Source organism: Lonchura striata, chromosome 2 (assembly GCF_050655825.1).
Source record: "Lonchura striata isolate lonStrDom1 chromosome 2, ASM5065582v1, whole genome shotgun sequence".
NCBI lineage: Eukaryota > Metazoa > Chordata > Aves > Passeriformes > Estrildidae > Lonchura > Lonchura striata.
This window is the reverse complement of record NC_140704.1, coordinates 109,500,359-109,524,688: the sequence shown is the minus strand read 5'-3', so window position 1 is coordinate 109,524,688 and position 24,330 is coordinate 109,500,359. Positions and strand designations below refer to the sequence as shown.

General features: G+C 40.0%; 1 protein-coding gene across 2 annotated transcripts in view; it reads right to left on the bottom strand.

The window, feature by feature from the left end:
• Positions 1–6,286: 6,286 nt before the first annotated feature.
• COLEC12 (collectin subfamily member 12) overlaps positions 6,287–24,330 on the bottom strand; it is a 93,465-nt gene continuing 75,421 nt past the window's right edge. For both annotated transcript variants that reach the window (XM_021551511.3, XM_085571990.1), the window contains 8 exons: positions 23,207–23,329; positions 17,024–17,122; positions 13,582–14,628; positions 11,688–12,176; positions 11,429–11,565; positions 10,557–10,666; positions 8,099–8,244; positions 6,287–6,925 (listed from right to left, as the gene is read on the bottom strand). In XM_021551511.3, the coding sequence (XP_021407186.1) occupies positions 6,906–6,925; positions 8,099–8,244; positions 10,557–10,666; positions 11,429–11,565; positions 11,688–12,176; positions 13,582–14,628; positions 17,024–17,122; positions 23,207–23,329 (2,171 nt within the window). In that variant the 3' untranslated portion in view covers positions 6,287–6,905. The remainder of the gene's footprint in view (positions 6,926–8,098; positions 8,245–10,556; positions 10,667–11,428; positions 11,566–11,687; positions 12,177–13,581; positions 14,629–17,023; positions 17,123–23,206; positions 23,330–24,330) is intronic.

The following is a 24,330-nucleotide window of genomic DNA, read 5'->3' as shown; positions in this document are numbered from 1 at the left end:
TTTTGTACTTCTAATACAGATGGAAAACTAGAAAATATTATGTGTTTCAAAACTTGCGTAGGAGGAAAAGAACATGTAGGAAACACCAACCAATCACCAAAACAAAAGCCTCAACCCGGCTCCCAGAAGACCTGGAGCCACCAGGAATTTTTGTTTGTGCTGGGAAAGTATTACATGACTTCAGGCACCAACTGAATGACATGCCTTTCTTGCAAGGCAGGGATGTGTTCTTTTCACAGCTGAGAATGGGAATTACGAGAACCACGATACTGCCCCTGTTATGTTGTTTCTGAGAAGAGAGCTCCTCTGTGGTTGATCTTACTAGAAACCACGATGAGGACATCAGGGTTCATTATGCTCCTCAATCATTCTCTGTATTTTTTTTCTTCTACTCCCTGAGCTGTCCCTTTCTATTTTCCCCTGTTCCCCTTCTGTCGTCAGCTCTTCTCACTTGACCTTTTCTCTTTCTTATCTCCTTTCTTTGAAACACAGCAGGAAAGCAGGGTTGCCTCAGTCTGTCAGATGATGGGCCAGTGACAAGGCTGTGCCTGTAGGTAAGTTTGCTTCTACAAGCAGATAAAATGAAGCTGTCTGTTGTTCAGATAGCAGTTTTGCTGTTGTCACAGGCAATAATCCAGGAACTTTATTTGCCTGCTACAGTGGGATGCTGCAATGCCAAGGATGTTTTGTCTGATTTCCACTTCCAGGCTTTTATTTTGACATAAAAAACCAAAGTGGACAAAAATGCATTGTTGCCATTCAGAAAAATAATTCATCATCTCTTTTATATGAGGGTGGGTAATAGAGATGGAATTAAAGAAATGTCATCTTTGCAATATGCCCAGACTTCTGAATAAGGATTCCTAAACAAAATCCTTCCAAAGTCACATTTCAGACTTGTAGCTTCCATCAGCAGGATCTCTGGGAGGGCTGGCAGGAGCATGGCTGCAAATACAGGAAGTTTGGAAGCAATCCTTTGAGCCTGGAATCACACTGATGCCTGAGCTGTGGATTTGTGCCTTGGCAGGACAGATAGAAAAAGTAAAAGTCACATGCTAATCTCTGAATTGGATATTTTAATCTCTTGAAGAACAAGGACCTAAGTATAACTTGAATTTAGATTCTGCTCTGGTGTAAACCCAGAATAAGTATGCTTAAACTCAGATACACAGACTGATTTTTCAAATGCCTTATAAAATATGTAACTGCCTTATAAAAAGCCAGGCACTTGTAACATGCTGTAATTCAGTAGGAAACCACCCTTTATACCCATGTTGTTGCTCTGTGCTCTCTTGCAACACTAACAAAAAAAGAGTATGGTGGAAACTTCCACCATTCATCGAGATGCCCAGAGTGTCCTCAGATAATCCCTTGTGGGCCTGGATGGTGGGATCAGAGCCAGGCTCTGTCATCAAGGCTCTCCAGCTGGTCAGAGGGATGTGTTTGTTCCCAACCACCCCTTACTGTGTCTCAAGATGAATGGCTCCACACTGACCACTACAATTACTTGACAGTCCCAGGAGAGATGCTGTTTAAGCTAAAGGACAGCACTGGAACCAGAACAAATGTGTCTAAACTGGACATAATTGCATTCACTCTGGTTATTAAAAGAAGATTCCTAGTAAAGTTTTTGAAGAGCAGCCGAAATTATTAAAGGAATAAAGCAACCCCTAATTTTTAAAGTATAAGTTGGTATGTTTTTGGGAAGATTTGTTGAAGCTGAGCTGCAGGAGAGTCAAAGGTCTCAGCAGTCCTTTAACCTTGTTGTTTCTGACCAAGGGATCTCTTGGTAATTTAGTGTCAGGTGTTAACTCTTACCCACACAGGACATTGCTCTACACTGCTGGTGCTCTTCTGCTGTGATTGCACTGTGCTCTGCTCTCCAAAACAGCAGCAGAAATAGCTGCCTCCTCTATGCAGGGTGCTGGGGGAAGGACACCACTCTGTTTAATTTAGCATTGAAAAGCCCACTCCCCTAACTAAGGTGTATGAAAAGTAATTTGCTGTATGTCAATGTTGGTTTCACTGGAAAAAGTCACTTTTGAAAAATCACCTGATAAACAAAATATCTAAAATGAGACATCAAAATGAATCACATTCTTGAAAATCTCCTTTTTCTTCCAGTCACAAAATGGGGCTGGCAATACTTACATGCCTCTGGGAAGTTCTCTGAGTAAGAAAATCACCATGGTATGCAAAATCTTCTCCAAAAAGGGCATTATTTTCCTGGTAATTTGCTTTTATTGTCTTGGTCTAAAAAAAACCCCAAAACATCTCCACACAAACTTCATAGCATTACACTGAGTTTATTTTGAAAAAGAAATCAAAGAATGTTTTTTTTCATCTCTGAGCCAGATGGGAAGAAAAAACAAACCTATTCCACCATATGAAAGAAAACAGATGAGAACTTTCAAAAATTTTTTCAGCCAAGTTTTTTTTTGTTTGTTTGTTTTTGTTTGTTTGTTTGTTTGTTTGTTTCCACTAAACAGCATGAAAAAAATGAGGTGGAGATGGTGCATGAACAAATAGGCTCTGGTTTTAGGAAGGCCTGGTTTCTGGGGAGCAAGGGTTTTGTCTGTAAGGCAGTTTACCATTCCATTTATAGATGCCCAAGGTATCTCTGAGTGTGGGTAAGCAGTGGGAACCTCCAGCTCCTGCCCAAGCCCTGGGGAGCCCAGGGTGTCCCAGCTGGGAGGAGTACCAGGCATGGGCAGGTGTCCCATGCCAGTCCCTCACCTGGGTGAGCCCCAGCACCTGCACAGGGCAGTGCAGAGCCTGCTCCAGGGACAGCTCATGGAGGAGCCAATATCTCCAGAGTACACAGACACACACAGAAGTGAGGGAGGAAAACAAAGCACTGCTGGAGGCTGGAGCTGGAGACTGCTTGTTCCCTTTGGATGTGTGAGCTGCTGTTCCTTTAGGCAAGGAGCCTGCACTGGGGAAAAGTGGTTTTGTTCTCACGTGTGAATCCACTCAGCCACCTTTCCCCTACTTTCCCCTATTCCTTGTACCTCAGTTTCTTCCCACAGCCAGTGGCTGCCCTCTGACTAGCTCCTTGCCTTGCCAGTGATCAGACACCAGCTCCTGCTACTTGCTGAAAGCAGAGTAGCTACTTGCCAGGAACAGAAATTAAAAGAGGAGGTCAGCCATCTGAGAGTGAGAGGAATAGTAAGACCAGATCAGCCATTATAAACAGATAATTAAGCCATCATAATGGCTAATGTGGGGACTGATGTGACTTAGTTCAGGACATCCCTCACCTGGAGGCCCATCTGAGGTGTTTGGTGTTCTAGGACAGTAAGCAGCAAAGTGCTTCAGACCTTCTCAAAAGTCTTGTTCAGATCAGACCTTCAAAACCATGCTCCTAGCCCCATGTGCTGCAAGAACAAGGCACTAAACCTGCAATTGCAGGATAAAATAGCCCCAGCCATGCTCAGAACCAGGATGGTGTAGGTGAAAAAGAAGACTTTAATGGAAAAAAGCTTAATCAGTTTGATTTTGAATACCTATGAATATTCTGGGTCCATATCCCTCTGATTTCCACATCCCTCTTGGTTACACATACATGCACAGAGTTAACAACATTCATTTCCATGTCTCCACTTAGTGATTCCTTTATTGGAACATTTGCAAGTATTAATTGTAGACAACAAAAGAAATGGGAATTGAGATTTATAAGCTCTAATCAGCTGAAGGCATTTCCAAATAAATTAATGAAACAAGTCAGAAATTACAGTTAGAAATCCAGAACTGAATGTAAATCACAATGACTTTGTACCTTCTCTGCCTTTCCCTCTTTTTCTTCCAACAGTCACAGTGCTTGCCAGGGTATATAAACTTGCATTTAATTTTATGTAAAACAAGAAGGATGATGGGACCTTGTGCTCAATATGACAAGTTACAATGCTTGTGTATAAGAAGGAAAGCAAAACTCAACCTGGGACAAAATAATTTGCTATCACTTAAAACATTCTATAAAACCTGCATTATTACTCAAACCATACAGAAATATTTGATGGGAATGTTTTCCTATTAAGGAGTGGCAGGTCTGACTTTCATGACAATTTCTTGGCCCATTCTGGTGTCCTGCTTGCGCTCCTGCCCATCTATCCTTTCTGTGACATGTTCCTGAGCTGTCTTAACATTCTCTTGGTCCTCCCAGTGATTTCAATTCTTGTTGCCATTGAACACCTCTGTTTCCTTCCTGCAGGAATACTAGGTCAGAAGGATGGTCTGTCTCAGCACGCCTGGCTGCTCAGGCTGTATTTTAAGGATGACTGGACACATCAGGCATGCAACTGCAGCATCCCTCTTCATCCAGTTTTGTCTAACAGCTGCAGTGTTTGATTCAAGTGTGTGAACAGAGGGTGTGAGCCCAGTCACGTCTCATTTTTCAGTGTCCTCAGCTTGTCATTCCTCTGGCTGGAGGACACTAGATAACTCTTGGATAATCTGATCTAGTGTATGTACTATCACTGCTGTTGCTGAATGAAGAGAAGGATGAAATCTGGGTAAGGAAGCAATACAGCTTGGGCTTAAAGAGAGGTTTCTCATTCACTTTTTTTGGTGACAGAAGTCTGTGACATCAGTAAAAAGCGTAAAAAAAATATAATTTAATGTGGTAGATGCTCAAAACAAGCCAAAATAAGCCAACATTCAAAACAAGGTAGCAGTGCTTCCACTTCAGTGTACCTCTTCAAAGCTCCACTCACCAGGGTTTGTGAGGCTCTCTGAGCACATAAAATACTAGTTTTGTACATCATTATCCAAAAATAGCAGTTTGACATTATCTCCACAGACAATGTGTAAATATATATGTAAACACTACAGCATGTGTCTGCACACAACTCCTTGGTACAACCATTCTACCATGACAGTGGATGGTAGAATCAAGTTGTATTCAACACCTTATGAAAAAGAAAAGGCTCAGGAAATCCAGACTGTCTGAAGACAAGCCCTGTCTCCATGTGACACAGGCTTACTGCAGCTGTAATAAATAAACCTTTTTATGTAATATATAAACCAATTTTTGTGTTGTTCCTGTCTCATAACTAATTTGTACCCACAGGACAGATTCCCAAATATAAAATTTTGTGTATTTCGGAAAAAAAAAAAAATATTTAAAACACTGGGGGGAGATGTAGGGAAACAGCAGTCTTTAATTGATTGATCTTAGGAGCAATATTTGAAAATCTGAAGTACAAAATCTTGTCTCTTTCCAACAGAGCTGGAGTATTTCAACAGACTTATCTGCATTCAGCCAAGGTAAATGGCAGGTCAGGAGGCAATGGAAAAACATCTCTCCAAGAAGCCAAAACAACATCCTTCATTATAGAGCACATGGCCATGAAAAGGGTATAAAAACTGGAAACTGGAAAACAAATACCAAGGTTTCTGCTAATGAATTAACCCACTAATTTTTAAAATTCCTGATAAGCAATATTGCTGCCTAGACAATGGCTCATGGGACTGTGGAGGAAACTCTCTGGGTTATGGTATAATATTTTTCTTCTTTGCAGCATATTTTATTTTCTTTTTTGTTTGGGAGAGAAGTATCAGTCCAAGAAAACAGAGAGATCGATTTACATGGCACTTTGGAGAAGTGCAAGTTTATTAGACTCTTCTGAGTATGGCATGTTTTTCTCACCAAATCTTGAAATCTGTCTTAAAAACAAACATAATTTAGTGTGTGTGCAGCTTCTTTGTTTCTCTTTCCATAAAATTTCTCACCTGGGCTTGACCTGCAGTATGTGTGGCAACTGCTGGGGTAGAATTACTTACAAGAAGGGAGAAGGAATGAAAACATTTCAAATTGAATATTAAAAATTGCAGATTTACTTCCATGGAATTTCCTCCTGAGTGGGAGGAAGGGAGGAAGGAAGGGAGGAAGGGAGGAAGGGAGGAAGGGAGGAAGGAAGGAAGGAAGGAAGGAAGGAAGGAAGGAAGGAAGGAAGGAAGGAAGGAAGGGAGAGAGGGAGGGGGAGGGAGGGAGGGAGGGGGAGGGAGGGAGGGAGGGAGGGAGGGAAGAAAAAGCTTTTATTAAAATGGTCTTTCCATAATACCCTGATGAAACACTGGCTGTGATCAGAGCTATAATGAGTAGCTAGTCCTTAGTAAACTTAATTGTTACACATGCAGACTAAACTGCATACAGTAAGGAAAACACTATCTAATATCTGCTTTAAAAGTTATTTAACCAGAACAAATCATCCGGGAAAGTAAAAAATATTTCTAACTGGAAAAATATTTCCCTATAGCTGAGCTAGGCCTGACAGCAAACTTTAATGAATTATTAGTACCTTTATTGTTTTCTTTGGCCCCTGTGCACTATATTTGTAAAAAAAAGTCAGTAAAAAAGAGAACAATTGTAAAAAGCAAATATTTTGTACAAAAATACAAAGTTTTAAAAGCTCTTAAAAGTATATTCCATATTATTGATAAGAGTTGGACTATATATATATATTTATATAAAATCTATATATTCGTGTATCTGTATAATTTTCCTACATTTGGGATTTTAGCAAATTGAGCAACTGTTTACACAGTTGCTTTATATGTTTTTCTATATGAGTGACCAACAGTCTTACTCAGATTGATAGAATGTCTTTCCTCAGAAGACATAAGCTGCTTATGGATGTGGTTACTGGTTGGGAAGAAAATCTAAAACAGAATTAGTCCAACAGTATTTCCTGATGCTGAGAGTCGAAAGGCCTTAAATAATTACAAGATGCTGGAGAAGAGTTATTGCTGAATTCCTTGATGCTGTTAAATCAGTTTTCAGTGCTTGCTTTTTTCTGTTTTCATTTTTTTTTCAATTTTGGAAGTCAGTGTTGCCCTTTCCCAGGATTTTCTTCTTCTTGACATAAATTTCCTTAATATGAAGGTATCTGTAAAGTTACAGCCTATTACACTCCAAGAAGTTGCCCTACAGTATGAGAGAAAACAAGAAAAACAAAGAGAAAAAGAAATCCTGTAAAAAGCCTGTGAAGATTAAACAAATTTCCAAAAAGAAAACTTACAGAGATCAAGGTATGTAAAAAATTTGAGCGGACTCGTATTCAGATCCTGTAAGTCCCGGAGGATAAATATTTGTAAACCTCAAAGTTTTCTTAAAATAACAAATGTATGTAGGAAAACCAGGGTAAATCATATTGTTACTTACACATGGTCCTTCACTCTGGACATCCAAACAGAATTATACACACAAAGCTTGTTCAGCACTTAGTTTTTTCTTAGGGGACTATGGATGAGATGTAATTTTGGCTCTAGCTGACATTTATGTCTCCCTTCACTGAAATTCAACCGACAAGTTTCCAGCTGGAGGAGCCAGGCGCCCTTGGCAAAGCAATGTTTAAACAGGTTGTATGGAAGAGATAACGTTTCAGGCAGAGCCCCTCCATGAACACAAACACCAGCTTTGACCACGTTCTGTGACAATGGGGCCAGGCTCTAAGCAGCCATGGGAACCACCTGCCCTCTGCTCCTACAGAAATGCCTGTGTCAACAGAAAGAGATGCCCTGTGGCAAACACCTGGCTGACTGCTGGCCACGCTGGCTGTTTATGAGTCCTTCACTCCAGCTGCAATGGATGAGATGCTTATGGCCTATGGACCCAGCTTCTCAGTCCCATGGGACATCTCCTGGGTAATGGGAATTTTAAGATCTCCTTAGCAGTCACCAAGTGTCTACTATTGCACAAACTCTCAAAACAAAGTCTTTTTGGTTTTTGGAAGCTGGTTCCTGAGCCACCCTACGGCAAGCTTTCCCTGTTGTGTGGCCACTGACCCTATAAAGGCGGCTTCCAGTGTGGGTAGAATCTGGACCATGTGCCATATCATGCCCATCATTTTAGGGATGTGTTAAGCCTACAGGAAATGGTCAAGATTCTGAGCATTCCATGGCTATAGCCAGCTTCGAGGCTGCTTTTTCCAAGTGCAATAAATCCAGCACTTGCATCTGGATCTGAGTAGAATGCTCCACGTGTGATTCCCCCTCTTCCTCAACAAGGCACTGCTGTAGCATTTGGTCAACATCTCACCTCTAGCTGTGACATTTAATATGGGCAAGATGAAATAATTAAACCAAGGGCCTTGCTTACCTTTGTCCATGTCTTTTTCACAAATGAAATTGTTAACATCTTCACAGTAGAAGTCATTCCAGAGCCCAGCATAGATCAACCCAGCACAATCTTCCCCTGGTCCATGCCCGTGATTCCAGTTATCAGGCTGCCCAGTTTTCCAGTTTCTTTCCACAAAAAAGCAAGAGACATGATTGCACAACACAGCACATATGGCAGGTTTTCACCACAAGAAATTAACGAAAACATCATGAGATCTGTTCTGAACGGGAAACACACATTGAAACAAACAATACATGACTCTTGCTGAAAATGGAAAACAGATGTATTACAGAGAAGGGAATCTATTCAGCCTCAGGCTGCCAAAATCAGAGACCTAAATTTAGACCAATGAACTTTATTTTAGTTTCTGAGCGTACATGCACTCACAGTGGGAGTGCTCCATGCTCCAAGTGTATTGCTCCATGCCTGTGAAACCTGCACACCGCATTCCTGCTGGCAGATGGGACTGAGAAGAGCCCACAAGCTCAGAGGTAATGCCAAGATGCCAACAGCCTGCCCTTGCTCACTGCAAAGCCCTCTGACTGCACCAAAGGTGGGCATCTTGGGAGGAACGGCAAAAATACATGTGTTTGAGGACACGTGCTCAGATGGGAAGGGGATTCTATTGGCTTTTAAGAAATGCACACAGTAAATTTACACACATCTTTTGAGATCGTTAGCTTTGATGGCAAAATTGAATGTAGCAAGTAAAAAATCTTGCAAGTGTTTCCTCATCCTGTTTTGGTTTAGCGAGTGAGAAACGTTTCCAAACTCAGGATTTAAAAGCTCAATTTTCCTGAGGAAACAGGTTGTTGAAGGGAGCTTGTGATTGCTGGCTGACACAGTCCATGCTCAGCTAAAAAACATGCCTGCCTGACACAGAGCGTCCAACCAGGCACCTGGAAGGACACACAGCTTTCCAGAAGTAATGAAATACTCAAAAAATCTGTAACCAACAGATCTGAGGTTATGACAGAGCACCTAAAACCGTGGTGCAGTGGAAATCTACTAAAAGCAGCACCTTAAGGAGGATCAGTCACAGTGCTGCCATGAAGAGGAAGAAAGATGAAAACGGAAAAGGAGAAAAAGGGGAAAATATTACAGCTCATTTGAAATGAATCCGACTTTTTCCATGTTTTTCATCTAAATGAACACCAATGAGATCACAGCTAATCAATTTGTAACATCTGACTGACTGTAGCCTGTTTTTCTGAAACACAGCATGTTCAGATCTATAAACTCTTTAGTCTACTCCTCAGTATTAAAAATTTGGGTGGCTGCAATCTGTTCCATTTAGGACAAATTAGGTGTAACCCTAGGATTCCTGGAAAGCTGCCAATTCAGTTCTCAGCTGGCCAAAGCATAGACACCCTCATTTCATGCATTTTCCTTATGTACAATGCTTTCCACTTGGATTTGGGCTTTATGTAAAGACTGGTCATTTTTTATCAGAATGAGTACTCTATTTATAGCCAGTTGTAATGCAAATAAGGAAAATTCAAACCAAAACAGTAAAACTGTGCTTTCCATCTCAACTTTGTAATAAAAGTCAGAAGCAAAAGTTTTGGCAAGAAACACAGTGCTGCGTAGTTATGTGATTCTTTCATTCAACATTCAGTTTTCTTCTGGCAAGGAAAGGAATCCTTGTGCATGGAGAAGGCAGACAGAAAGAGCCACAACACCCTCAGTAACAAATTAAATTATTGGCATCTACAACCATCTGGATTCATTAGATAATATCTAGATGCTGCTTTTAGAAGTGTCGGAATATGTGATATTTACATGATCTTGAGATTGTAGAAAGTTTCTGTCTTTTAGCCTTGCTGCGAAAGAAGAAGTCATAACATTTGTTATGGTTTTTTTGTTGTTGTTGTTTGTATTGGTTTTTAAGGTTGTTTATTCTTGCTTATCTATAATATGTTCTGTCTGACTTGCAGCAGGTCTGTCTTGCAGGGCAGTGTGTGGGGCTCTGCCCCTCAGTGGGATGTTACAAACATTATATACCAGAAACTACATGTGCTGTATTTACAATAACATGCCAATATCTATCACCTACGTTGAACAGTGTGTCTCCAGTCTAAACCAAAAGAAAAATGTTAACACTACAGTGAAACATGGAAGACATGAAGAAGAAGAAAAAGGACAAGGTACGCTTAATTTTTTTATTTTGCTTCTTTTGAACTCCTTATCTAAAATCTTAAAATTCTACTTTTGCACCTGTGTCACACTAATTATTACTTATATCAAACAGAGCTTGTAAATCATCCTGTAAGATTGAAAACTCTTTTCTATGGACAGAGATCAAAGACAGTGTTTCTTGGGGCTCTGTACAGGGGGGTTCTTGACCCCCTGCCAGGGTCCCAGACTTTCTAGGGCAGCCAGAGGGGTGCCCTGGATTCCCACATAGAAGTGTCAGCATTGCTTTTTATTTACGTACGCGTAAACTGGTAAGGATCCATCCAACCATCTCCATTCATTTTCCTTCTCTGAATCTGTTAGTCCAATCCAGAAGCTGCCTTTCCCAATAATCTGTCTTTTTATCCATTGCTGTGAAAGAAAGATCTTAGTCCATAACAAGGACAACAGTTTTTGGGGCTAATATACTACACTGGTTTCATAAGCCTCTTGTTACTAGAATAGAGTGGGCCAGAGAAATTTTTCTAAGCAGAAGATGTTTCAGGAGTTGGCCTGGGGACCCCTTGCCCAGACTAGAATCCCTTTCAGTGTTTGCAAGGAGCTAGAGAGACCTAGGCATGAAAATTGGGTTGACATAAAGCTAAAGCAAATATCTTATAGACACAAATTGAAAAAAAAAAAACAAAACAACTAAGAATACGGAATTGTATCTTGACATCTCCACTGCCATGTTGAATAGTATTAAAAATACTATTTGGACAGCAAAAACTATTGGTTAGATTATTTGGGTTATACTAGTCCTAGAATGAATGTATTAAATCAGATAATTTAAAATTAAATTATATTCACTGCTAAAAAAAATACTTTGATAGTACACAAAGCATAATGGATTCCATCTTTAAAGTTCAAAACTCTGTCAATTCTCAGCAGCTTTTCTGACTGCTCTGTCCCCATCACCTTCAGAGTCAGTATCAGTTCTACTCAAACTGCCCTTCTGCACAGGGATAAGCTGCTGATCAGGCAGAGGGCGGACAAAATTCTAATGAATGAATCAATGTGTTTACTTCTACTGTATGAATTCATGGTGCTCTCAGCTTCCCACTATCTTGTGGTTTCTACATGTTAAACAACTTCAAACGTCCTCCTTGAAAAACAGCAAGAGAAGGTAAGTACCTGCTCCTCTTTGTTGTTGATGATAACCAAGCGCGATGCTTTCTCTTCACAGAATAACTTTGCCTCTTCAAAAATTTCTCTTTCAACTGAAAAGTAGTAGCACTTTTCCGTATAGTTCTTCCAATGGGGAGAACAACCTGTGATGTGAATTTTTTTGGTGTTAAGCCCATTATTGGTAACTCAGCAGAGCAGTAACAGGGTCAGTAATAAATGGAGAAGCCCATACCCATGCACAGCCTGCAGTGCATTGATGGCTTACCGTTAGCCTCGGGTACGGGCGTAGGTTCCCTCTGCAGTGCCATTGGCATCCCTGGACCTGGCGGCCCTGGTGGGCCAGGGGGGCCCTTTGGGCCAGGCAGCCCAGGGACTCCAGGGAGTCCGGTTATTCCTCGTGGTCCTGGTAACCCTGGGCTTCCCACAGTTCCTTGCAGGCCTTGAAATCCAGGCGGACCTTGCGGCCCTGGTGGCCCATCCTTGCCTGGTGGCCCTGGTGGCCCTGGGTCTCCATTCGGTCCAGGCAGACCTGTCTTTCCCGGAGAGCCTCTCTGCCCTTTGGAGCCAGGCGATCCTCTTGAGCCTTTCCCACCTTTTTCTCCTGGTGGCCCGGCTGGCCCAGGTGGGCCCTTCTCACCTGCAGGTCCTGGTGGTCCAGGCTCTCCTTTATCTCCTTTTGGTCCTTTTAGGCCAGCGGGGCCAAGAGGACCTTGAGGGCCTCTGTCACCTTTAGGTCCCCTTGGACCAGGAGGGCCTGAAACAATGAAAGCATGCAAAGTGGGGATATGCACAGAAAGCAAAATAAAAAGCCCACGCGGGGTGGGCTTGTTTAATACATCTCAGACCAGCACCACTGGATATTTAATAACTGTGCTAACAGCTGCTTTAATCAGTGCTTGTAATAGTGCAGCTGCATCCCAGGTCCTATACAGTGTTGTCCTTCCCTTGACCTCCACAAAATACAGGATACAGAAAATACTCTGATACACCCAGCCATGTGAACTGGACAGTGACACCATGCCCCAGGTGACCAGCCAAGGTGCCAGCCCCTGCAAAACTCTGTGCGCTAGTCTACGCTAGTGCACCAATCCTGTGTGTTGGTGGTCCTGTTCCCTCACTCTGCCACGCTCCCTTCTCCTCTGGTCTCATTCTCTGCTCTCAGTCCCAGGACTCTTTCTCCTGATCCTGTTTGTTGGTCTGTCAGTAACAGGGTGTCAAAAAGAGACAAAATGATGGATAATGAGCAAAAGGCTAACTGTGGGGAAGACCAGAAGTTGCAAATTGGCCAGCTCTAACAAGACAGGGAATGATAACTTATGACAGGAAATGACAATTCTGTGACAGCAATAAAGAACAAAACAATTTGGGATTCTGTTAATAGATAAGCAAATCCCTTGTCAATATCTTCCCACCCCCAGCATGAATCTACATTATTCAAACTTCTCCAGAGATAGATTTCCAAGCTGCAATCATTTAGGCCTGGTTGAAATGAGAATGGTTAAGGTTACTGACATGTAATCTTGGCTCTAATGCAGCTGTAGTTTATTTGGAGCAATGGATTTATATTTGTGATTACAGGTTTAGGCTGGTTCACATCTGATTGGAAATATGAGTGTTCTTTTCATTTGGGATAATATTTGGCTGGGATAAACCTCCTAAACCTGATGCTATTTATTTCTGGAGAAAATAAAGTATCCCAGGATTACAAACTAAGCAAAGTAGGATGTTTTCTGGCAGACTAACAACTGGCTTAAAGTGAAATAGCAACTTGTTTTTCAGTAAGGGTGGACTTTCCTGGGAGTAGTCCAACATATATTTTTTAGCCATTTCCTCCTTACTGGGGATTGGTTTCTTGAGGTTCCACACCTTCACTCGCTTATTTTAGAAACTGAATCAAAAACAGATCCAGTCAGTCAGTCAGACAGAATAAAATTTTGCTAAGTCAGAACCTTCTTTCATAACATCCCCATTTTAGCTATGTAAAAAAGGCATAGAAAAAATAATATGGAAAATTCAAGCTGCATGTACATTTCCAAAGTTTAGTATTAGATAATGGAAAACCTCAGGACTCTGTACCAGCACGCACTAACTTCCACAGAACTAAAGAAGTAATGCAAGCAGGAATTCAGCACACACACGTCATTAGGGAATTTGCATACCTTGTAGGATAGTGAAGTTCTTGATGAGCTGGCCATGTTTAGAATCCACCAGCTTCATTTCTTCCATGATTACTGACAAATTGGCAATTTCAACATCTAACCTTGACCTCATCAAATCCTGTTGCACCTTGAGAGATGCAGAGTCTATGCGAATATTGGCTAGTGTGTTATGCATAAGAATCAATTCATCTGAGTGTTTACTTAAGGTGTCCGTACAAGTCGTCCTGACCTCATTGAGATCGCTCGTCAGTGTCCGTAGGTGATGAGCAGTGTAGCTGATGTTGCTGATGATATTGACTATATCAGTTTCAAAGACCTGGAACCTTTCTTCTAGATGGCTGAATTTGACAGCAGTTCTGTTTTCATCTCCTTTATGCTGTTCCTGGAGATCCTTTAGACTTTGTTCATTGGCTTGGGCAATTGTGGTGATATTCTCCATCTGCCCACTGAAGGAGCTGAGCTGATTGTTCATGTCTTCAAGTGTATCATTGTTGGCTTTTGCCATTGCTGAGTTGTTGGCAGCCAAAGCCTGCAAATTGTGTACTTTCTCCTTAAGCCAGTCAGTATCTTTCCGGGCCTGAAGGATAACCTGCTGCAGATTTTGAAAGTCATTCTTGATTCTTACAATAGCTGAGTTTGTATCTTCCATTGACTTCTGTAAGATACTGATAAGATTTCTTTGCTGTATTTGAGTCAGGTTTAAGTTGTTAAGGCTCATGATGACCATGTTATGAGAATGCTCTTGGCTTTGCAAATTTGCTTGTATATTACTTGTGTCTTGTTGGAGATTGTTGATATAGCCAGTATATGCCTGGAGAGTTTTATTGACACTGATGATCATGAAAGAGTTACTGTCTAAGGCACTTTTCATTTGGTTCTGTCTATCATCTAATAAATCTCCAGACTCTTGCAGCTTCTCCAGTGTGTCTTTGTTTCTGCTAGTTTTCTCTGCAATGTCATGAAGCTGCTGACGAAGAGCCAGAATGTCAGATCTGAAGCTGGACAGTTCAGTGTTAGTATTTAAGGCTTTTTGTCCAGCTTGGTCATCTGTTGTACAGGGAAAAAAAAAAAAAAAAAAAAAAAAAAAAAAAAGGAGCGGCTTTAAACACAGTTTTTTTTTAAACACAGTACAAAACAGCACAGTGTATTTTAAGAACAGTCAGGTTGTCAAACTGTTCAGTAGAACTTTTATGCTATCTTTTCCAGAAAAGAAAAACTACTAAGCAAAGTTCTGCCTCTAGACAGAGAAAAAAAGCGAAAAGGAGTTGATGGAGACCTTGTGTCTTGCTGAGGAGAACAAAATGGTGATTCTGTCATCATGAATGGGAAAAAATATGGTTAGAAACTCATGACTATATGCAATCAAGAATGTTGTGCTCTGAATGAAAACTGAATGGGAGACAGAATTTAAATCATTAAACAGGTATCAGGAAGTGTAGGTTTTGAAGTTACAACTGGATTTTGCTGAAAGCTCAGAAGTTTATTTTAACTGTTCACGTTTTCCTCTTTCTTTTCATTGCATCACCTTCATTGTGATTTAGGACATATAGTTCTGATTTTAAAAATCTTTGGTTTATCTTTAAGTAAGTTCCCATACTTATTTTAAAGCAATCTGGGTTAGAGACAAAAACTTTGCCATCAGGCTACTTCAGATATGTCAACATAAGATATATCTCTGGTTTTCTCTCTAATACATTACTATTGCTTTTAATGACATTTATTTTGACATTATTGTTTCCTCATGTTCTGAGTTTGAGGAAGGAAAACCTTTAATTTTTGAGAAACATCTCTGCCTGGGCTTATATTGCCCTATGGAATACTTCTGGAAGCTTGTCCAAGTATGATAAAGCATTTGAGATTGCACAGCCTATCATCCAGGACATAGAAACCAAGGAAGTAAGCAGTCAACACTTGCTTCAGGGAAGACTCCCTTGCTTGACCTCAATCACTTCACTATCCTGCTCACAGTCCATATATTTTCATCCTCGTCTACATGTAGCTATATTTATGAATTAGACAGTCTGAAGACCATAATTTCAGATTATGCCAAGAGAGAGCAATATGGTTTTCATAAATTACAGTGAATACAGCTGTGTATGGTGCTTTTGTCTGCTTTTTGTCTGGCGTGATTAAATGAGTCATGATGGCAAATGTCATATGATGGCTTGTGAGACTTCAGTCTGAAGTGTTTATGGAGTCTTTTGCGGATGGACATCTTCCTGAGCACAGTTCCTCTCCCTGACACTTCTTTCATCTCCAGATCTTCTCAGCTCTGACTCTATGTTTACCTCTTGGCTGTAGCTCAAATTATATTGTGTTCCTCACTCAGCTCCAACAACTGCCAGGTCCACATGCAGCTAATCCCTGAAGGCCTGTCTTCCATTCACCACACTTTTTTATCCTGGCCTTACAGCACCTCTCTTACTTTTATGTCTCCTACTCAAACTGCTCCAGGGCTTTACTAACTTTCTCCATGGCAAGTCCACTTAAATGGAAACTGATTATCCTGAGCATCCAGCCAGCAGTGTGTAAAAATATGTGGCCATGAAAGAAGCAAAGGTGCTCCAAGTAATGAAAATTTAATCAGCATAATATAATAACCCAAATAGAATCCCAAAGGTTGCATGAGCAACCTTTACAGAAGTAAAGTGTAACAATTACTTCTGTAGATGTGTCAGTAAAAGAACATATCACTGAATTACATCATGTCTTTGAACTAAATGTAGTGTGCAAATATTTTAGAAGCCAGCTATTTTGAGGGAAAAAAGTTGTAAAGATTTACAATCAAGCTGCAAGCAAGGAAGTTTTCCTAGAAATACATGTCTCAATATATGGTTTAGAAAACTAGTCAAAATTGATTTTTTTTTTAACATCTTCCTGAAAATGGAGAACTTTGATGGTACTTGGGAGACCTAAACATGTCTTATGTCCTGTATTCCTTGAGATGATCAAGAAACAATTTATGGAAGTAATACACTTGCCTAAGACATAAGAATTTTGAATAGCTGATTATTTGTGTACCTTGTAATGTGGTCTTCAGTTTTGAATCTTAATTGCTAAAACAGCATCAAAATGACTGGGTGACAGGTGCTCATTTTATGTAGAAGCCTTTGTGCTGTAGAACAACTACTGTTATGTTTTAGATCTCTACCTCAGAGAAGATTCTCTGAAAGACAACATTTAAGTGTCTGTTTATTTAAGTATAAATGTTTTCAGAGTGATTTCAGTGGAACTGTACATTTTTAAGTATTCTTAAAATGCTTGCCTAAGTAGAGCTGATCTGGACTATTTTTAAGTACTTTCCCAAGTACTTGAGAAACTGGAATGGAAGTGCTGTATCTTGTCATAAGCAGAGATTTTCCAGACAAATTTCCTGCCTCAATCTGCCAGGAGAACACCCCAGGTCCATAATACAAAGGGGCTTTGCTTGTGTGTAGATTACCTAATTTCTTCAGATCACTCTCCACTTCTGTGAGCTTTTCTGTGTATCTTCTGTGGGATGTTTCCAGGCCACCTGTCACATTGTCCATTTTTTCTACAACTAGGGGAGAGAGAACAGTGTGTTATGAAAAGAAGAAAAGGGAAATTATGAAAAAAGACAATAAAGCAAACAAAACCCCACACCATTACCACCAAACAATAAAAAAAGAAAACACCTTATAATTGCCTTGCTTGCCATTACACACTGCTGTTGCTTTGTGAAATGTTGGAAGGATGAGCTCCTATTTGCTGGTGGACCCAGAATTCTTCTACTTCTTCAGTCTGACAGCAGTCCCTAATGATTTTTTTTTGCCCATGAGAAATCTCTCTCCTGAATGAGGAAATGCCTCTTTGTGGGTTTTTCTCACAAAGTCCTTTTCTTTTAACAATATTTCCATGCTTCAAGCATAGTTCTGTGTGGCAAAGGAAAATGGATTGCTAAAGGCTCAGATGTGTGAAAGAAGACTTCATTTAATTTTGCTATGAGCCATTTCTCCTTAAAAAGATTTTTTTTTCTTGTGCCTTTTCATCATTAAAATTTGCCACCTGGATAGCAAACTTAGAACTGATAGTAACTATTAAATGTTTTGGGGGGGTTAAACATATTGATAATGGCACAGATCACTCAAAACAGTCTTGAAATGATTCTGCCTCATTAAGATTGAAAGGCTGGTCATTCAGGAAGTGCAGATTTATGACTGATGTGTGCTTTATTTTGTAATGCCTGAGTATTTTTCTTGTCACTGAGACACTCAATTATTTGATGAAGTTAATATGGGAATGGAAAAAGCAGAACAACAAAAAAACAGCCCGGGGTGGCTTCCAGTGGCAAAAATGTGAAACGCTTGCAAGGTTAGAGGTAGCCTACAGCTTTCACACTAGACTTTGTCTAATAGCCTTTTGCAGTCAAGCCACAACCAGGGGTAGAAATTGCTTCTCATAATGAGATTATGTAGTCCTTTTGCTACACTGGGAACAGAATGGGTCTGTAACAACCCTGAGAGAGGCTACACAAGTTATTGTGCCAACTCCTTTTTCAAACAGAAGAAATAAAGTGTTTCCCATGTTTTGAGGTTCTGTAAACCTGTGTGGAGTAGGGGTACCTCTTAACTCTTTCTGTCTGTGAAATGATCTGCAGCTAGGAAAGAGTCTCATAAAAATTGTTGTTATGTAAAGATTTGAGTTTTCACAAGAAGTGAAATTTAGGAATCTTTTGCTGCTCATGAGTGACCACATGAATCCCAGACTTTTAAAGTGTAGTCCATCAGTTGCTCCTTCTTTATTAATGTTTGCATTTGTTTTTCTGATTCTGGGTACCACTGTTACACTGGAGGCTTTTACTGCTTCCCCCAAACATGGGAAAAACAGACCAAGACTATTTGATGGAACATCACTGAGGACTTAAAACAGAAAAATCTCAGAAGCTTCAGAGAGCCCATACACCCTTTATTGAATTACCTGCCTGCTCCTTTCTAGGCTGCTAACAACCCAGTAAAACAGAGACTTTACTATGTGTGCAGTCAGTCAGAGTGTGGCTTTCTGTATTCAAGATGATGACAGATTGCTTGCTAAACACCAGACCCAGGCTACAATAAAAGCTTTGCTTTTTCAGAGGGACAGTTGCTCAATATCTTCTGCTTTAGAAAGCATTTTTCTCCCCAGCATAGCACTAATTTTTCACTGGTTCTTCTGCCCATTAAGGTTGTCAAAATGCTATATGCCATTTTTCCTAAATGAAACCAGAGTTGATTCTCTGTTTATCCTGCCCTGCTGTCTTCCAGGCTGGAGCCCAGATCAACAAAGGTTCTTCAGCTACTTCTGACACTCCACTGATGCATGTATACGCCTATGCATCACATGCAGAGAGAGTGAGGACTTGGCTTTTCCTTCTGGCTCTAGGCAGCTCCTTGTTCAGTCTGTGGTGTTCTCCTTTGTCAACAGATAGTCATTGCCAGGGCATGGCTCACTCTGGGCACTTAGAGGGACCTTATGAAATCATCTGTATTTAAAAAGCAGGCCTAATTCAATTTCTGCTGAACCTGTGCCTTGACTAGCAATGCCACATCACCTACGGTTCTTGTTAATTCAGTTTTTGTATAATATTCAACTGTTTCCTCAGTTATGCAACACACCTGGAGTTGGCAAATGAATATATATTATCAGTCATTAAAAGAAAAATGTAATTTCTTCCTTTTGATGTCCAAATGAATGCTAGTTTGTACTTCAGATCCGAAGTTTGTAAAACTAAACTATCATGTAACAAGTATGTTTTCATGGTTGTATGAAATCGAACATTGGAAGCTTGAGTTAAAATATAACCTTGAAGAATCCAAAGCAAATATAAACAAAACAGTAGTAGTCCTATCAATAAGTAGTTGTCTGGCAGTTAAATGAAACGGAACAGAAGTAATTATACAACAGCATATGGTATTTTCACTGTTCAAAGTGAAAAAAAACCCCAAACCACCGAACTCCAGCAGCAGAAACAAACCTGGTCTCTGCAAACCTGACTGCAAGGTTAGCTCAAGGGCTAAGCTGCCATCCCATGGATAAACCAGTGCATGTATTTGCTTTATATTGGGGTGGGATCTTAGCCTCCATGGTCAAATAAATTATGGGTTTGGGGAACTTGATCCCCTGCCCAAACTCCTTCCCAAAGCAAGTTGTAGCTTATTTGCTTTTCTTGCTATTGCCCTGCAAGTGAAAAGGATGAATTTGGGAGAGAGTGAGTAGCAAGAGGCCAGAGTTGAGTTTTGTTGCTCTTGATATATAAGAGGTCTTATGGACCAATGTCCTGTTATTGGAAATGTCTTTCCTTCCCTGGTAGTAGCTGCCACCACCACCTCTGGATGGAGCCTTCAGTGGTAGATGAGCATATGGAACACTCTCAGGAGTGGAAGTCAGTGTCTAGTAAGTGCCCCAGACTTGAACAGCCACTTTCCACCTTCTCCACAAAAAGGCAAACAGGCAGATCAGCTGTAATATCCCACACAAAAAGTTATTCTGCTGCTCCCAACAATCTGCCCACTCTTGAAAAGGCAAAGCTCTACTTTTGGTTAACTTCACCTTAATTCACAGCTTGGTCTGTCTGCATTGTCATCTCATTTTCTGACAAAAACACAGTGGAAAATGTGGCAAAGGTCCTCTAAAGGAAGGCCAGATTTCAAATAGTTGCTGACCAGAACAGTGCAAACTGACTGCATCTAAGCCACTATGACAAAATGTGCCATTTCACCAGGATGTGTTGGCCCCAGGTAATGGCAGACAAACTATGTCTGAGAGACAGATAAATGAAGCAGATTAAAGTCATGGTGGGCATTACTCAAGAAACTTAGAAACAAGGATTGACTAGAGAATAAAAACTACCAGAAATTCAAGCTGCAAGCATTCCCGTATTGGAATGAGCCACAGGAAGATAATTCATCTTCAATAAACTAATCTGACACCAGCTGGTGCCAGAAAAATTATAACTTTGTATTTTTCATTTAATTTAATAAAGTATGTGCAAAAATTGCAGATGGCTTTATTAGCATTTTAAACAACAATTTATCAATTGTAATCTCAAAGCAGAAGAATACTAAGCTTGCCTTGTTATTCCTTCATGTTTTTTTCCCTTGTTATTCATTCATGTTTTGGTCTCAGGGTTCTCCAACATACTATGTAATTTTTACCACTAGTTTGGAGGTTTATTCTGTGTTGACTTTGCCTCCCATTGAGTTACTTTTTTGCTTGCTATATTTAATCCACTGATTAGTAGTTTTAACGTTTTAAATCACAAAGGATATTTAAATGCGACATAGGAAATTAAAGTTTTAAAAGTAGTTTTGGGCTTTATAAACATAAGTGTGGGAGGCAAATTTAATGGAAACTTAGCTAAGAGACTGAAAAATCCCTGATGCCAGCAAAATTCCTTCTTTCAGTGTAATATTGCAGTAAAAAAGAGAAGCCAAATTCTAATACAGAGAGGAGAATTAAAGAACAATATACTTTTATTCAGAATTTTGGTCTTCCTTTAAGGCCTAATCCCTTTTCAACAATCAAAACTATTGCAGTAATTAATTTGAATATGTACTGTCAGCCAGGGTTTTATTTAACTTATGTTTTCCCTGCAAATTAGCATGTAGGTACCCGGAAGACAAAGCTCTTAAACTGCAGGTGCAAAGGGCAGAATTATTGTATCATTTGCTGCTTGGTGTTACAGAAGTTACTTGGATTCAAAAAGACTTTTGTCTCTCTGCCTCTTTTCCTTGGCATTCAAATGTTGCAATCACCAAGTCTGTGAGCAGTGGAGCAGTGGTCACCAAAATGTCTTAGGGTCTGTGAGCAAGATATTCATTATCCACCTTCCTACAATCCCTTTGACATTTATTTTTGGAAGAGGGAATTCTTTTGTCCTTGTCCTGGATAGCTGTGATTTGGTACTGCTGTGACAGAAAAACTCATCCCTGATGAGTGACTGCTCATTCAAAGAAGGAAGTTTAGAAATGAGTGAAGCAAAATTTGAGCCTCAAGAATAGAGCAAAGCCTGGGGAAAAGATGGTGCGAAGGGCCCCCATAGAGAAAGAAGCTTGAAAATTAGATTGAAATGAGGAGGAAAAACTCCTTCTCCCAAAGTCTCCTGGACAGTTTCCTTATTGCTACAGCTTCCTCTACACATGCAAATAATTTGCCAAAGCAAGATAAAGAGCAGTATTCTCTCCAACTTGATATGCTGCATCTGATGTTGAGTGAGGGCTGAGTCTTCTGGGAAGCCCCAGAACTGAAAGTCTTATATAAAACTCTTGAAGGAAATTCTGCTAAATCCCAGTCATTTAGTGCCTGGGTTAAATCTGGAAAGATCCCATTCTCATTTGATGTAAGCAGATCTCTGCAGGTTTATATCTGGAGGCAAAAGGCCTCCCCTAATCCATTTGACCAAATGATCTTATATTTATAGATCAAGAATATGTTTTTGAATCTTGCAAGGCTTTTTGTCCCTCAAAATCTGACTTCCAGAGACCACTTACTTCAAGAGATGTATTCACATATATGTACTGCATTTTTTTACATTTGATGTGAAATTGCCACCTTCTGTCTGCTTTATCATGAAACAAGCTTACCTAAGTCTCTCTATCTGTTCCTCACATTCTCTCTATTCCCTGGATAAATCTTCCACCTAAACAAAACAGTTTTAATTTTCTCCCACTCGAAACTCTGCCAAATCCCCTTAAATAATTATTTATCCTTTCTATTTCTACAATTTCCTTTTCTTTCCCTGGCAAAGGACCAGAGGTGATGTCAGCTCTGCTATGAGTGCAGCTGTTGGCAGCACAGGATGCACTGCATGCTAATCACATGAATATTTACTCAGCTCCTTGGAGGGGTTTTGAAGCTAGTCTCAAAGCCATACTCAGACAGGTAGTTTAGAACTAGCTTGGTTTCTCTGCAACAAGCTGTGATGCCCTGTTATAATGCTCACAATGATGTTGTTCACTTTCCTTTTCATGCCAGAAATTCACATCTTACTTATTTAACTTATTATAGCTGTAGCTGCACCATAAGCAGGTATTTACATCAAAACATTTTTATAAATGCCTAAGTGGCTACAGTTAATTTGTGATAAGAATTTATGGGAATTTTAAGCCATGTTTCCCAATGTGCCCAACCAATGACTTGCACAAATTAAATTCTCTCCATTCCTGGGTTGTTCAACTACCAAAATCTTTGAAATTACTGTTAAAACCATCTAAATGTCTTTGTTAATTACAATTATTGTGGACAATACACTGGCACCTCATGGTTTAATTTTTCTTCTTCCAGATATTTCAAAGTAATATTGATACTACATTTTCTTCCTGTGATAAATATTATATTAGTAAGATATTGCTGTCTGTTGCACAAGTTACACAGCTTTGCCTCTTCCAGTACTCCTTCTTGGTGGAGGAATGATTATTTTGTTTTAACTTTCAAATGTCTAATCTGGTTTTAAAATGCCATAGTTATTTGAAAGCAAAATTCTAAGGTTGCAGTTTGATGTTATGTACATACGAAAAAGCCAACATTGTCCAAGTACTGATATTTAGGCTAAAATGTGACAAATTCCTAGCTAGTAAGTGACAACGTGTTTGGACACTTGTCTGAAATGTTGCTCTCAATGCATACATACCTTTGTATCCCAGAATGGCTACTGTGATTGTTAACAGGGCACATAAAATGTATAATAAAATGATGGAGAACTTCAGTGCCCAGTTATTTTTACACTTGGTACATTGACTCCCCTCCTGAATACCTGCAACAGAAGATTTAAAGAAATTTAAAGCAATTGCAAAGAACACATTGCTGGGTTTGTCTCCCCATCTCCTTCCCTCTATTTTCTGAAGAGCAAATTATTTGTCTCAGCAGATGATGTTTACATATGGTGCCTATTTGCCTATGCTGCCAGGATAAAAAAATCATGGTGGTTAGAATATCTGTTCAGTGAAACAATCACTTTGGGATTTTAGCATGTGTAAGAGAAGTAGGTTCTGCTTCACTGGACAACCTCTGGCTTTCCTGAGAGGTGGCTGTTTTCTGATTGTGCTAACAAGACTGTGGTGAGTTTTTGAAATAAAACCTTTATTAGCATGTCCTCTGTCAGGCATCACACTGCAGCAGCTCTTTCTTAGCATTTGGTATCCCTATGGGGGCAATAGGACACAACAAATGTTCTGGCAGAAAAAACCCACAGAAAAAAAAGAACATTGTGAAAAACTGGTAGGAGTAGTTCTGCTTTGTAACAATCACCACAGATAGTTGCCATGCAAACACTTTCTTTCCAGAATGAGAGAGACTTCTTGCATATTTTTAGGGGGTTTTGGAGGACACTATTTTCACAGAAAAAAAAGGGGTGCTTTACTGGTACAGCAATCCATTCATCCACAGAAAAAGTGCTGGTGAATTTCTCTTTGTGGACAAGCTTAAGAAAAACTGCCTCAAACTGCTGAAAGAAAACTAAATTTAAACTTTTTTCCAGAACAGCTTGATATCTTTGAGTCTATTAGGGAAGCACTTTTCCTCTGTTAGGGAAGCACTTTTCCTCTTTTGTGCTCCTTGGAAATAGCTCAAGAGTGTTGGGAGCATGGATTATTAATCAGAAGCACAAATGTGTAAAAACCTGAAAACTGGACTGATGTGCTGGAAGAAACAGACAGGGTTTATCTGTCTTTCTAAGGTGTGTTAAGCAGGCCAGGATTAACGTAACTTTCTGTGTCTGTCAGAAAATGCATTTCTTTGATATTTCACTCTATTTGT